The following is a 15,882-nucleotide window of genomic DNA, read 5'->3' as shown; positions in this document are numbered from 1 at the left end:
AAGAGAATTTGATGGACTGTCCTGGACTAAGAGGTTATGCTCTGTCTAGGTATCGTGTGGACTTATATGCTATCACTGCTGTGTGGGCTAAGTGATAGTTTGCCCTGTGGAACTGATCTGGGACTGTGACTATACAAGGACTGTCTGTTTGGGCCTGCTACCTGAATATCTTTCTACTCTGCAATTTACATTTGCCACTGTTTATTGTCTATTTGTGCGTGCTGTGGAAAATAAACCATTCTTCTGGTTTCATCTGCTCGGTGTCTGAGTGATTGAGGAACTCGTACTCTCACATTTGGCGGCAGCGACAGTGGGATCATTCAGACACCAACCTTCGAGCACAGAAAGCACAGAGAACAGAGGATCAGACCGTATGTAAGGAAACGGAAAATGCAATAAGGTGATGTTCAGCAAGTGAGCAGGTGTCATTCCTGTGGAAAGGGAAAATGTTTCCAAGGAAAGAAAATCGATGCCTCAAGACCCCTGTAGCAGAGGAGCTCAGGGATGGAGGTTCTTCAGTGTATCGGCAGGCTGGGAAGCCGGATCTGTTATTTATTGTCAGGAAAATGCAGTATATCTGGAAGTACTGGGAAGACGCTCAGCAGATGGTCAGTGGGTGGAGAGTATCCAGCATACAGGACAAAGTGTGTTACCTGGGGGATGCATTCCTGCACTGTAAAGGTGAGGCCACTTCTTGGAATCTGCTAGGAGAGCCAGAGTTTGTAGAATTTACAGAGGAAGTGATTGCTACAGTTACCCAGATGCTACAAAGAGGACAATATTCTGAGGCTGAAGGACAAGTCCAGAATAAATTGATGCCCCAGATAGAACCAGAGGAAAGGTCTAGAAGGGGGCTACTGCAATCTGGGCAGACAACCGAGGGGTCTGCCACAGAATTAATTGTTACCGCAAGAGAAGGGTCGTTGTCAGGGGGGCCCCTAACTGCCCTTGAAGAAATGAGTATGGAGGAGCTGATAGCAGAAGGTCAGCTGCGAGGTATACCCATCCAATCCTGCACTCGCGGGGAAATCCTTCAGCAGATCCTTCACGATCAGGGAGATCCTACAAATGCATTTGCTGATTATCGAGCCTGGATCCTCCATTTCGGTGCCCAGTTGAGTGTGTGGGAACAATTGCAGTGTCTGGAGGAGTGCTTCGTGGTGGCAGAGGAAGAGGCGATTGATCGGGGGCTCCTGGATACCCCAGCATGGCAAGATCAGTGTCGCAGGGGGCGTGATGAAAGGCACCGTTTGCAATTGCTTCTCCCCCATCCTAGGGAGGAGCTGCACTACTGCTTCCCTTTTGCTGAGGTGGGAGATGCAGAGCTATTATCCTGCTGCCAGGGGATCTATGAGGACTGCGTCCAAGAAGAGATCGCCGTGGTTAGAGGAGTATCCGACAACATCCAGGCCACCAGCCCACCAGTCACAGATGACGTCGTGTTTCGGGCTGCCCAGCATACTCAGCTGGGGAAGGAGGCTATCGCGGAGAAGGAGGTGTGCGCAGAAGTAGCTGCAGGTGAGCATCTGGCTTTTAAGGGGACAGAGCTGACACAGCCTGTCCTGCAGCCACCAGCGGAATTGTTTGTGATGGAGGGTCCCTCCTCAGCCCTGGACATTGAGACCAAATGCTGGACTGAAATGTGCCATGCCCCTAGTTTGGGTTTGGGGGAGGAAGGACATGACGGGGTGGTGGAAGTGCCAGGGCCAGAGCCCCTATATTGGCCTGCTGTTTGGCCCCTGTTCCTTGGGCAAGAGGGGGAGGTGGAAAGTGGTCCCTGCCCCATTGTGCCCGAGGCAAAAGTATTAGTAGGTTACAATGTTGCAGAGGGGGGGTACCCAGAATCCGAAGAAGAGGAATTGCTACAGCCCTTGTTAGTTCCAATGTATGACTTAGACTGTAATCATGCCCTTGCTGGTTCTGCAAACCAGCCGCCTTTTACAAGATGGGTTTGGTATGATGTCACCCTGTGGGACTCAGGTGGTATATCCAAACCCCAGATTCTCGGCTCTGCATCCCGCTATTCCAGGTTGTTATTGGTTCCTGAACAGCTGGGTACCGGGACTACAATAGTAGGGGAAGGAATGTGAGGTTATCAGATTCACTGTAAATCTGTAATTACTATATTTTATTAGGTGTAGTAATTAATGTACTATTTTAGTCCGTCGGTACCCTCATATTCCCCATAGATGTTTCTATTCCCCATATCTGTGTGTACCATAGTATTAGATGCTGTTAAGCAAATCTGGTCGGACAGGAAATAACCTTGTGGTGAATTCTTTCCTGTGTATGTCCAATTACCATCCTTTTGTTCCTGCTATCACAGGAGGGTGGAAGCTGAGGGACAATCTTCACAGGGGGTGATCAGCCCATAATGTAATCAGCCGATTATTGTTCCTGCTGTTTACATGAGGGGGATAGCTGAAGGACAATCACCACAGGGGGTGATCAAATTCCCCTACTATCAACAGGAGGGTTGTCCACAGGGGGTGACCACCACATAATGTAATCAGACTGTGTTTTATATCTTGGGTTGACTCTGCTATGCATATCTTGGCCACTTCCAGACTTTCTGGAACCGACCCCAGCAGGGGGCAGAAGCAGATGGGCAGCAGCAGTACCTGGGAGGGGGGATAAACCTGACTTGAATCCACCAATAGGGATTGAGTGCAAGCCCACTGTTGGTATGGAGAAGCGTGGGAATTGGAAGTTTTTAAAATGACTCGCACACAAGCCAGGAAGAGAATTTGATGGACTGTCCTGGACTAAGAGGTTATGCTCTGTCTAGGTATCGTGTGGACTTATATGCTATCACTGCTGTGTGGGCTAAGTGATAGTTTGCCCTGTGGAACTGATCTGGGACTGTGACTATACAAGGACTGTCTGTTTGGGCCTGCTACCTGAATATCTTTCTACTCTGCAATTTACATTTGCCACTGTTTATTGTCTATTTGTGCGTGCTGTGGAAAATAAACCATTCTTCTGGTTTCATCTGCTCGGTGTCTGAGTGATTGAGGAACTCGTACTCTCACACAGGGGAAGGTATATTGGGGTTCACCATAAGAGGATTATATCCCCTTTTTTAAAAGTTTCCTACTTTTTTCACGTACCTCCTATGGTCAATGTTTTTTATATGTCGCAGTTCTTTTAAAATGAGATACTATTAAAAGTTACATTTTACAATTGTTTTTTCTTTAATATTTCTAGTGCGCCACAAAAAATGACAGTCTTTTCTTTCCTGTAAATGTATGCCTAAATTTCCTGTCTTAGTGGCAGCACACCCCGGGTGAAGAGCAACTTTGCTAATATCAGTGATATAGGGGTCTACATCAGATTTTTCCTGTGCGACTGGTTACAAAATTCCTTTTTTCATAAAAAATATATATGAAAGCTAAAAGTCCACACTGTATCAGAAAATAGAAGGCAAGTTCTGAATTGCAGGGCTGAAGGGAGGGGTGGGTGGATGCATCCATTTTTCTTACTTTTGCAGGGAATGAATGTTCTGCAAAATGAAATAGTAGATGCTAAAAACCTGCATTATATAAATGTCATTCTTACTAACCTTACTTGCACATAACTTAACTTTAACTAACAGGTTCGGCAGAACCAGGAAAGTGAAATGAAAAACCCTCAATCCAACTTAAAGTGTATAGTACTTTACAGGAAAGTATTGGAAAACCAAGAAAATTGAGCCAAATAGTACGTAAAAATATTTTCCACCAATTTCAACAGATTGGTTAAAAAAAAAAAAATCTGGTTAAATATTTAATAACATTATAAAAAAAAGTAAGTTGGATATTAAACGGTCAAAAAAACCCCCATCACTGCTCTTTATTTAACTATTAGGGGCATACAGTATGTATTAACAATTGCAGTGTTGGATACTTTCTACATACATAGGGAAACCCATAGCTGATGTCTCTACGAGTTACTTCACCAGTATAATGGATAATGGAAAAGGCTTTGCCTTGTGTCAGTTTCTGAAATTGGGGCTGGCACTTCAAGGTGGCTGTAGGAGGGGGATTGGATGCGCTCTCATCTGTACTATACCACAAAGGGGCTTCAAGTAGTTTACACCATCTGAAGATTGTGTAGACTAACATGGCCAAACTCTCAAAAGCTTTGTTTTTCAGGGTTTTGAACAGAGGGGTCATATCGTAGTCCCAAGTAATATTAATGTAGACTGCGATCTGCAGTGGTAATTAGCGACCATGCAACAGCATTGAGCGGTCTCATGGGAGGGTTATGTGAGAATGGAAGCCAGATCTGTTGCAGCCAGCATGGGACTGGTGTAAGTTCCAATACTTATGTCGAGAGCTGTGCATTTAGGAACAGTGGGCAGGATAGGCTGCCACATGCAGTAGCACAAGGGGATTCTGGAATTAGCAGAAACTAGTTAAGCATGCTGCCACGGATTTACAGTCAGAATGCCTTGAGATCAACATTTGCTTGGTAATATAGGATAAAAAATTGTAGTGAAGGGCTTAAAATGTAAATCAATTCAAAATTTTTTTTAGTTTTGGTGGCGATCTATGAAATAAATAGTAAATAATAATATTCAAGTTGCTCCAGCAGGTCCCTCAAACTAGTCCATCTGTCTTCACAGGGTGCTGTTATGTCAGGATGCTGGAGATCAATATACCAATGCCTGATCTGAGCTGGCGCTAGATCTCTGAATAGATCACAATGCTGACTGGGGAGGGGGTTAGGTTTAGGCACTAGTGGGGGGACTTAAGGTTAGGTTTAGGCAGCGGAGAGCAGGACTTTGGTTTAGGCACAAGCAGGAAGGTGGGGTTAGGTTTAGGCTGCAAGAAAGGAGGGTTAGTATACAGGTTGGGTATCCCTTATCCGGATAGCCCATATCCAAAGTATTCCAAAAACCGTAGGTCCCTGTCCCCCCCACACACTTTTTTATACTCATCTCGTCACCTGTTGTCCATGGCGGGCATGGGAATCCTCTTCAGTGGCATCCCCAGTTCAAGGATTTATTGCATGGGAGTGTCACTGGCGCACCGCACCGACCGGGAATGCCGCTGTATTGGATTTTGATGGTCGCCGTGGATGCCAGAGTACACCGTAGATGTCGGGGGACATCGGGGCATTGCCAGGGGACCAGGTAAATATGAAAAAAATATATATGTATTTCGAAATCCGTAAAAATCCCTTTTTTAAAATGTTCGTGGTCGCTAGCATTTTGGGTAAGGTATACTCAACCGGTAGTACCTTGCCCCTGACGGGATTCCATCCATCAAGAGGCCAGCGTCTGTATTCTGACAGCTGGCCATCCACATGTGTAAGGTCTTCACTATGTAACTAAAGTGTTGTCAATGACCAGTATGACAAAACTCTACCCTAACAGCAATTCTCCACCACTACTCCGTGAAGAGCATCCTAAATGGCATTGGGAACCTTGCCAAAAACTAAATCCTGATAAATAGCACGTTTTTCTTTGCCACTTCCATGTTAAACTCATGGGACCAGGAGCTTATCCTGGATTCTATGTCTTAATATTGTACAGGTGAGAAAATGTCATTGAATATTCCAGGGCATCAAAGCTACCCATCTTTTTCACCCTCGTTCTATTAACGGGGCTAATTGAATTCCCCCCTTAATGTAAAATACATTTGCATAAAATGTCAAAAGAGTTTAACACAAATAAAGAGACAATACTGCGTTTTTATTAAACACAATATTTGGAATTACTGCAAAAAAAAAAAAAAAAAACTACCTGAAAAGTTATATGGTTAAGTACACCCATATAACCAGTCATTTGTCAATAATAATGAGTATACATCTGAAAAATGTGTATACATCTGAAATTACCTTACTTTCCTGGTCAAACAACTAATTAACAAGAGAGCACACAAACACATCTGCTATTCACCTGACTGTGTTGGGATTCCCTCCTGCTTCCTCCACAGGGACCAGTTTCTATCTCTGGAAACTGCTAATAGGAATTTGTCATCAGGAGAAAATGCCATCTGAGTAACAGTCAGATTGTGAAAAGACAAGCTCTGGGTCTGCTTCCAGCTTGTAGTACTCCACAAGATAATTACTGCATGTTCTCTTTTGGAAGCCTTAACATGAGGAAAGAAATTGAAAGTGGGTCAATCCCTGGCAAGGCAAGTCTGACCTATCCCTACAGATCAGTTTTCATGTATAAATGTTGCAGCAGGGATTTTTCTTTGAAATATCTACTGTACACTAAAAACAAACCCTGTCATAGTATAGCTAAACAAGCAAAATGTTCTATTTCAAGCCAGTGGCAAACGCAGGTGGGGGTTTCCAAATGCAATCCACAATTTCCCACATTGTGGAACATTGGAGCAAGAGCAGGAGTCTGGGGGTGCAGTAGTAGAACCTTAACATTATTGTACACGTTAGTCTGTTTGTACACAAATTATAATTTAACAGTATAGTCTTTAGTATAGGCAGGGTTGGCGATCCTCCTGCATTTAGCTTTTTAAATATTTCTCCCGTCTGTGTTTTTTAGCTGCCCGGCAATAAGCTGTGATTATCACAAAGTGCCGGCGGCGGGTGTCTCTGCGAGATGTGGTAGCGCTGCCTGCAGCTTTGCATCACGCAGCAGCAGCGCACCACGGAGAGTGGGAGTGACCGCAGAAGCCACGCCTCCAAATGGTGACCCTGCCCCTATCCCGCCGGCAAATCCGCCTCCTTTGCCTCACTGAACTGGCTCCCCTCTCCCAGAGAGGGCAGCCAGAAAGTAGGCAACACTGAGTATAAGCTGTATCCAACATTTACATAAGTGGTCAGGAAAAGGTGAAACATACCATTACAAATACACAAACATAACAGAATCTGCACTTTCTAAGCACACATTCTGCCACCTCATGGTGGGGTTCATGCTCATTCTTCCTCCTAGTAGCTACTCTCTGGTCTAGTGTACTGTTTGAGGAATGGAATCCACATGAACATCGCATTTGGAAGCGGCTACCACTGCGTATGTGGAGCAGCTCTGCTCTGTCCTTAAACTGCAAGATGTGGTGGCAGCTCTAGTAATCATATTATCAGGGGCGGATTGGGGACTAAAAGTGGCCCTGGAAAATTTCTGGCAGTGGCCTCATGTGGGCGGCTACAAATCAATAATGGCCGCTCTCATAAATACATGCACCCGGTCCCTGCCGCTCTCATACATACATACACCCTGCCGATCTCATACATACATACACCTGGTCCCTGCCACTCTCATACATACATACATTCACCCTGCCGCTCTCATACATACATACATACACCCTGCCGCTCTCATACATACATACATACACCCTGCCGCTCTCATCCATACATACATACATACATACACCCTGCCGCTCTCATACATACATACACCCTGCCGCTCTCATACATACATACATACACCCTGCCGCTCTCATCCATACATACATACATACATACACCCTGCCGCTCTCATACATACATACACCCTGCCGATCTCATACATACATACATACACCTGGTCCCTGCCACTCTCATACATACATACATACACCCTGCCGCTCTCATACATACATACATACACCCTGCCGCTCTCATCCATACATACATACATACATACACCCTGCCGCTCTCATACATACATACACCCTGCCGATCTCATACATACATACATACACCTGGTCCCTGCCACTCTCATACATACATACATACACCCTGCCGCTCTCATACATACATACATACACCCTGCCGCTCTCATCCATACATACATACACCCTGCCGCTCTCATCCATACATACATACATACATACACCCTGCCGCTCTCATCCATACATACATACACCCTGCCGCTCTCATCCATACATACATACATACACCCTGCCGCTCTCATACATACATACACCCTGCCGCTCTCATCCATACATACATACACCCTGCCGCTCTCATCCATACATACATACACCCTGCCGCTCTCATCCATACATACATACACCCTGCCGCTCTCATCCATACATACATACACCCTGCCGCTCTCATCCATACATACATACATACACCCTGCCGCTCTCATCCATACATACATACATACACCCTGCCGCTCTCATACATACATACACCCTGCCGCTATCATCCATACATACATACATACACCCTGCCGCTCTCATACATACATACACCCTGCCGCCCTCATACATACATACATACACCCTGCCGCTCTCATACATACATACATACACCCTGCCACTCTCCTACAGACATGGTCCCTGCCACTCTCATACATACATGCATACATACACCTTGCCGCTCTCATACATACACCCGGTCCCTGCCGCTCTCATACATACATCCTGCCGCTCTCATACATACATGGTTCCTGCTGCTCTCATACATACATGGTCCCTGCTGCTCTCATACATACATACATACACCCTGCCGGTCTCATACATAATGTACATTCATACACCCTGCTGCTCTCATACATACATACACGCCACTCATACCACCACTTTTATACATACATACACTGCTAATCTCATACATACACTGATGGTCTAATTTATACATACATGCACCTACCTCCACTCTCATCCATATATATGCAAATATACACTGCCTCTCTTATATCCATCTAATCATATATACTTTGACCCAGTAAACGCCCCCGCCGCCCCCCCCCCCCCCCACCCCCCACCCCCCACCCCCCCCCATATATTAATCCCCCATCCAACAATCACAGTCACACAGAGACCGCCCGGCCTTACCAGGGATGGTGACTTCAATCAGCCACTACTCCGGGGCGGGTCTCAGTTTGCCGCTTCTTCCGATGGGGCACTTGCACTGCTCCCAATCCTGCTCCCGGCTCCATAGTCCCGCTGGCGCGTTGGTGGTCTCGCTGCAGGGGGCGGCAGTGGCACCTGCACACAGGAACCTGCGTCCAGTCCCGGCCAAGCACACCTCCTCCCGCCCGCTGTTCTCCTCCAAGCCCTGCCTCCTCGAGTCCTCTCGAGTCGCCGTCGCCGACCCAGTGCCCCCTGCGGCCCCGCCTCCTCCCGCCCGCTGTTCTCCAAGTCCCGCATACAGTAGCAGGGCACCAATTAATGTGGTTGATGGAACAACCATAGAGGACTCGAGGAGGAGGTGGGGCAGTGGACAGCAGCGCCGCACGAAGAGAGCCTGCGAGGAGAACAGTGGGCGGGAGGAGGCGGGACCACTCTGGGAAGAATCTCCACTCCGACTGCAGCCACCAGTGACAGTCGGAGGAGGCGGGGCCACACGGGGACTGGGCTGAGGCTGAGCCTGCAAGTGAGGCCGCCTACCGCTGAGCAGTCAGCCCGGCCGGAGGTGAGCTGAGCTCGTTGTACATTTGTCTTGTTTATTTGTTTGCGCTGCATGCGCATCTTTCGGCCTCACTACCATCGGCCTCCCGGGAAAGTTCCCGGTAGATATAATGGCCAATCCGCCCCTGCATATTATACACCAATGCTATTGTAGTCACATTTTAAACCACTTGCAGAGAGGAGGAGGGTTTCTGTGGAACACCCCCCTCCCCTGCGTCTGCCTATAGGAGCTACAGTCTATTTAATAGCAGACTTAGAAAAGTACACACACATTTTTTCCAATGCCGTCCCCTTACCTTACATGCAGATGCAATAATTGTTCTGGAGCTATTACAAGCTACAGAAAAGATTTCATAGCCATGCCCATACCTAGAAAATGAGAAATCAAAGAATCTATTTAATACAACATTATTATATTTATGGTTGAGGCAGCTTTTATTACTCAATTTGGCTCAATAATTAGGATTGCAACCACACTTTTTCCTATTAAAATAATAAGTATTTCTATCTAATCACATCCTTACATATCTACTCTCTTTCTTTTTCACATTATCCATCCTCCTGACCCAGGGCCCTAAGTGCTGGGTCACTATATCATACAGCACACAGGAACCTTTGAATTCTGGTGGAATTAATGCCTATATCCCTATAGATTGTAACCTTGCAAGCAGGGCCCTCATACCTTTGACTGTCTGTAAATACCCAGTTTTTTGTATCATTGTCTCCTATTGTAAAGTATAAGGGAATATGCTGCGCTATATAAGAAACTTTATAAGAAATCGTTAATAAATAACATAACTAATATGAGCATATCTAAAATCACAAGTACTATACAAGTCTTAGGAATGTGTTACAGTAATTCTTAATAATGTATTTTTTGGAGGTGAGATACAGGGGGAAAAAAGGGGGTTTAAACAATTGTGAGACCGTGAGTAATAAATTAGGAAACATACATATGTAGCGCTGCTCATTCAAACCCGGCGCCTGCCAGATCCCTTTCACTGGCGAGCGCCGGCGATAGGGACTGGGACGCACGTGGGCAGCGTATCCTTGCCTTTCTCTGCTTCAGGAAGATGCTGCCCAGTTCAGGGGGGGGGGGAGGGGGGTATGTTGGGGTGGTGAGGGGGACCGGTGGCGACAGCGGGGGAGGCGGCGGGAACCTGCAAAGATGACCCCCGGTACATCTGTATACAAAATTGAATATCCAAAAATGTTACTTACAAAATGGATTATACCTAACAGGTACAATACACAAAGATGAATCAGTTTTCCAAGTTAAAGGCACTGTAAGTATAGCTCCTGGATATCATGCAGCCAGAATGTCACTGAATAAAATGTTAACAAATGTCGACAGCATTCAGTGAACAATGATAATGTCGACATAATTAAAAGGTCAACATTATTCATGTAGATACATACAATACATCAACATTTTTACTAGGCTTTGGGTTTAAATTACATGAGAAACAATATGTTGACTAAAAATTTGTGTTTGCATACTGACTCTATATGGTCGATGATCAATATTATGAAAATTTGCAATATTGACATTACGTCCATGGCGGCATTCTCATTGTAACATAATGAAAAAAAAATCAAACCAAAATATTTTGCAATTAAAAAGGGGAACCTTTTGAGGGGCGTCACTTGGAATGAGGTCATTGGGTTGGATCTGGAGAAACATACACAAATCCTGCTTTGGTAGAAACTCCGTAGATTGAACATATTGAAAGCTAAATCAATCACGATTAGAGATGTGCGGGTTCTGTTTTAACCAGATTTACTTTCTTCTCAAAGTAGAATCTTATTGGCTATCGGATGATGTTTTAGATAGCCCGTTATGAGAACAGAGTAATACGGATAAAACCGAACCCGCACTTCTCTACTTCAGAGGCCTTCAAGAAGATATCTATTCCTGCAACAGGGAAAGGAAAGAATGTCGCTGTGTGGTGCACAAATAAAAATGATTGATCTAAAATGTAACCTTTATTACAATTCTTTAAAATAGTAGCGAAGTATGGACACAAACATTACAGAACATGAAACATGAAAGTGATTTAAAAAGGATAATATATCCTATTAGATGTGACTACAATACTATATCCCCTTGACAGAATTATTGATTTGATGTCTGTCTCCACGTATGTGAAAAAAACTAAATTTGTTGGAGACTGTTTGTTAACCGGCTCAGCCCAAGCACTCGTAAATAACAGGTTATATTAGCTGTATGGAGTGTATTCCCGCTTGCAAGTCAGTGGCGGGTCCTGGGTCTGGGGTTTCAGCTCCGGTGCTGGTGCGTGGACGGTGTCTGATGTGAGCTGCCACTTTCACAGTCAGACCACCGTGCCACCGCAGTCAGTAGTATGGAGCCGCAAACACCTCCCGCTGAGAGACGGGATAAGCCGCGGCGTCTGTGAATAGTGCGCCGGGGGCTTGGAGCCCGTCTGAGCGGTCAGGAGAGAAAGTGCTGACGTCAGACACTGTGTGTTTGACCAAGCGTGCCCAGTGGCGACTGGCACACGCTCGTGAGGCAAAGGCTCGGCTGGTTACAAATCACAAATATATAAACATTGATATGTGGGGAAAGGGAGTAGGGAGTCACAACAATTAGCTGACGGGTCAGCGTACGCTTCGCTTATGGGAGCTTCATCAGGACCCACCTGGTCTGCACCGGTAAGCCCCTTATGTACCTAGTTTCTCATGCATATTCATGAGGGTTGCCGGATGTGGGCGTGTGCATCACATTGTTCCATTGATTAATTTAATTATGATAAAAGAAAGGAAAACAAGCGCATTGAGTTGTCTAAATATACGCACGAAGAATCTTCTTAAATTAATCTCTTTATTAGTATAATAATTGCTGTTCATTCATCTGTAAAACGAGCTTAAAAGGTTATTTGTTCCTTATACAAGTGTTCCCCTTTGTTAATGGCTATGGTGCTAGGATAATTGATTAATTGGTTTGCTTGTTAGGTAAGTATTCAGTAAGTCATTAGGTCTGTAGTTATGCATATGCGTATGCATATCCCCTCTATTGTTTGCACTGTTGCAGGTTTGTATGATTTCTACCGTACAGTATGTCCGTAAAGATTATTGCTGGTGACATTCCTCCCTCATTCGTAAGTCTAAATGACTCAGGGTTTGTTTATAATTCTCCATCTCTGGGACAATCCCGAATTTCAATTGGTATCTTATGGGATAATGTTTTAATTGCTGAGGTTGGACCAGAACCGTGGTTGGTGCTTTTGGCGGCCGTAATGTTAAATGGCCCACAGACCCCAAATACCCACCCTGAAGTGTAAAATGCCCCCCCCAATTGTTAACGCCACCCCACCATCAACGTCAACCCCGAAGCGTGGCGAGCGCAACAAGCCCGCGAGGGGCGGCGGTACGCGTCCTCCGACCTTTTCATACCCCCACTATCCACGTCGGCGTGGAGTTGAGAATAGAAAGTGTGGCGAGTGCAGCGAGCCACCGAGCCTGAAGCGTGGAGAGCGTAGCGCGCCCGCGAGGGGACGCGGAACACACTCCCGAAGCGTGGTGAGCGCAGCGAGCCCCGCGAGGGGACACGGATTACTTAACAAGTATTCCGCGTGCGCTCGCCACGCTTCGGGCTCGTATTCCTCGTCCGCTCACCACGCTTCGGGCTCGGTGGCTCGCTGCGCTCGCCACACTTTCTATTCTCAACTCCACGCCGACGTGGATAGTGGGGGTATAAAAAAGGTCGGAGGACGCGTACCGCCGCCGCTCGTCACGCTTCGTGTTGACGTTGATGGTGGGGTGCGCGTTAACAATTGGGGGGGGGCATTTCACACTTCAGGGTGGCTATTTGGGGTCTGTGGGCCATTTAACATTGTTCCCTATGTGAAATTGGGTCAATTGGGCCATTTAACATTGTTCCATATGTAAAATCGGTAATCGCGTCGGTCGCATCGCATGCGATTTTTTGGCCGCATGCGATGTGACCGACGCGATTTACATTTTACCATGCATTTCTATGTAAAATCGCGGACATCGCATCGGTCGCATCGCATGCCATTATAATGGCATGCGATGTTACTGCGATGCCCGCGATGGGCGCCGTTCTAGGAAACAAGTACCAAAAAATATTGTAGAAATAGTAGGGACAAGGAATGTGACAAAAAAGGGGGTGAAAAAAATCCATTCACACTGTGCTGATAAAATACGTGAGGGGAAAAGAAAAAGAAGGGGAAAAGGAGAATAGAGAAGTGACCCGTGTCATGCGGGTATCATGTGGATATCAAAGATGTGTGATGTGCCTTCATTGTCATTAGAGGGAGTGAGTTCCGTGTGTGGGGGGGTGAACAGTATTTCCTTTTGTGTTGCATGGAAACACAATAAATGAATGATAAAATTAGTTGTGAGTAGATTGACTTTGTGATTTTAACATTTCGATGGTGAAACGGGAACGGTATATACATGTCTGCGAATATATCATCTGATTGATGACTCATGTTGTATAATAATAAAGATGAGTATTGGTGGGTATTTTTATGGCACCCGTGGGTTCCGTAATGCCGTGCTCGGGTTAGCTTTCCCTGAAACTGATTTAATGATGGATTCTAAGTAGGGAATGTTCATACTTGGGGCCTTATTCTGATCGGTGCGGCCGGATCCGAATATGCGGCCAGGACCGTGCGTGCGAAACCCCGCCTTCCATACGGATCGCCAACTCCGTCCGTATGCGGTAAGAAGCTGGCCGAACGGACCGCACGTGTATTTTTCATGGAATACGCCTCCTCCATCTCAGGGAACCTCCCCCATCATTCGATGGTCGCAGACCATCGAATGCAGGACCGAGTGGTCCACCAGCTCCCGCAACCTCAGACCACACGGACATTTTTCCATGCAAAAGCAGGGATCTGGGCGGGCATATGTCCGCCCCCTACACGTGCGTCACGACTGCATTACCATACGTACGCCCAGCGTTTGCATGGGAACGCCCATGAAACGCGGGGCGTATGCATATGGTAATGAGCCCAAATAGCCCTTCACGCCCCTCTCCACCCCCTGTTCGGAGTGTTCACATTTCATGCAGGATTTGGCCGTACGCCCCGCTCGCACATGCGCAGAGACGCCTCTGCACATGCGCAGACACAAAACATCGGCGGCACGAACGCACGCGGATATTACCGCACCAACCAGAATAAGGGCCTTGGTGTTTTCATCAGTATCCTTTCCCATATTTACTCGGGGAGATGAGCGGGAGATGAAAAAGAGAAAAAGGTCACAATCTCCAAGAAAGGGTCATTCAAGTGCGGGACATGCAAGAACTGTTCCCTAATGACCCCTCGAGATTCTTGGGTGTCCAAAAGGAAACACTGTTCACCCCCCACACACGGAACTCACTCCCTCTAATGACAACGAAGTCACATCACACATCTTTGATATTCACATGATACCCGCGCATGACACGGGTCACTTCTTTTTCTTTTCCCCTTACGTATTTTATCAGCACAGTGTGAATGGATTTTTTCCACCCCCTTTTTTGTCACATTACTTGTCCCTACTAATTCTACTATATTTTTTCTTCAGCATACACATGGAGCAATCCAATCACCAGATCCAATCACCAATAATCATGACAACATTGCATCTTTTCCAACCTAACTATTACCAACATCTAACCATAGGATTACACTCTGTACCTAGCACAGAATAAACCCCAAATCCCCCCCTCTTTTTCTCCACTCCCTTACTCTTATATACAAATTATTTTATGTTCAAACTCATTATGAATTAAGAGGACATTCACTCATGTCTACGGCCGCCAAAAGCACCAACCACGGTTCTGGTCCAACCTCGGCAATTAAAACATTATCCCATAAGATACCCATTGAAATTCGGGATTGCCCCAGAGATGTAGAATAATAAACAAACCCTGAGTCATTTAGACTTACGAATGAGGGAGGAATGTCACCAGCAATAATCTTTACGGACATACGGTAGAAATCATACAAACCTGCAACAGTGCAAACAATAGAGGGGATATGCATACACACATGCAAAACTACAGACCTAATGACTTACTGAATACTTACCTAACAAGCGAACCAATTGTTTTTAAAGCGCATGTAACAGGTCTTTGATGATGGTAGATACAGCTGCTCAGGACCTGGATGGGCTCAATGAAAAAAGCAATAGTGCAATACTGTTGTTCCAAAGAATTTAACAATTTATTAGTAACACTCACAATTTCAAAAGAAATTAAAAGCATATCACCCAATCGGGTCAGTTGAGACACGGATCAGCAGTGGTCCCTCCAATCAAGTGGTTCCCTTGTGGGGTCTTCAATAATCAATGCAGAGCCATCTCACCCACTCCATGACAAACTCACGATGAGTTCTATTGCTTTTTTCATTGAGCCCATATCCAGGTCTTGAGCAGCTGTATCTACCATCATCAAAGACCTGTTACATGCGCTTTAAAAACAACCCACATGTGAGTGGCCTGTGAAAATTAAAGCAATAGGACTCTATTTTACACTGTTGCACTATGGTCCTTTCTTGTTTGCTCTGCGTCTTTCAGATAATAAGCTGTGACCATCTTGTCGCCAGGACAAGTCATT

At 45.8% G+C, this 15,882-nt stretch overlaps 1 protein-coding gene across 1 annotated transcript in view; it reads right to left on the bottom strand.

Moving 5' to 3' along the window:
- The window catches only part of ELP2 (elongator acetyltransferase complex subunit 2), a 159,478-nt gene that overhangs the window by 24,071 nt on the left and 119,525 nt on the right, over positions 1 to 15,882 (bottom strand). Inside the window, exons 17-18 of the mRNA XM_083188429.1 lie at positions 9,590 to 9,662; positions 5,885 to 6,077 (exon numbers count right to left, since the gene is read on the bottom strand). Coding sequence (XP_083044555.1) covers positions 5,885 to 6,077; positions 9,590 to 9,662 — 266 coding nt within the window. The remainder of the gene's footprint in view (positions 1 to 5,884; positions 6,078 to 9,589; positions 9,663 to 15,882) is intronic.

This window comes from Crinia signifera, chromosome 5, assembly GCF_055691185.1.
Source record: "Crinia signifera chromosome 5, ASM5569118v1, whole genome shotgun sequence".
Classification (NCBI taxonomy): domain Eukaryota; kingdom Metazoa; phylum Chordata; class Amphibia; order Anura; family Myobatrachidae; genus Crinia; species Crinia signifera.
The sequence above is the reverse complement of the archived record's forward strand: the minus strand, read 5'-3'. Positions and strand labels throughout refer to the sequence as shown.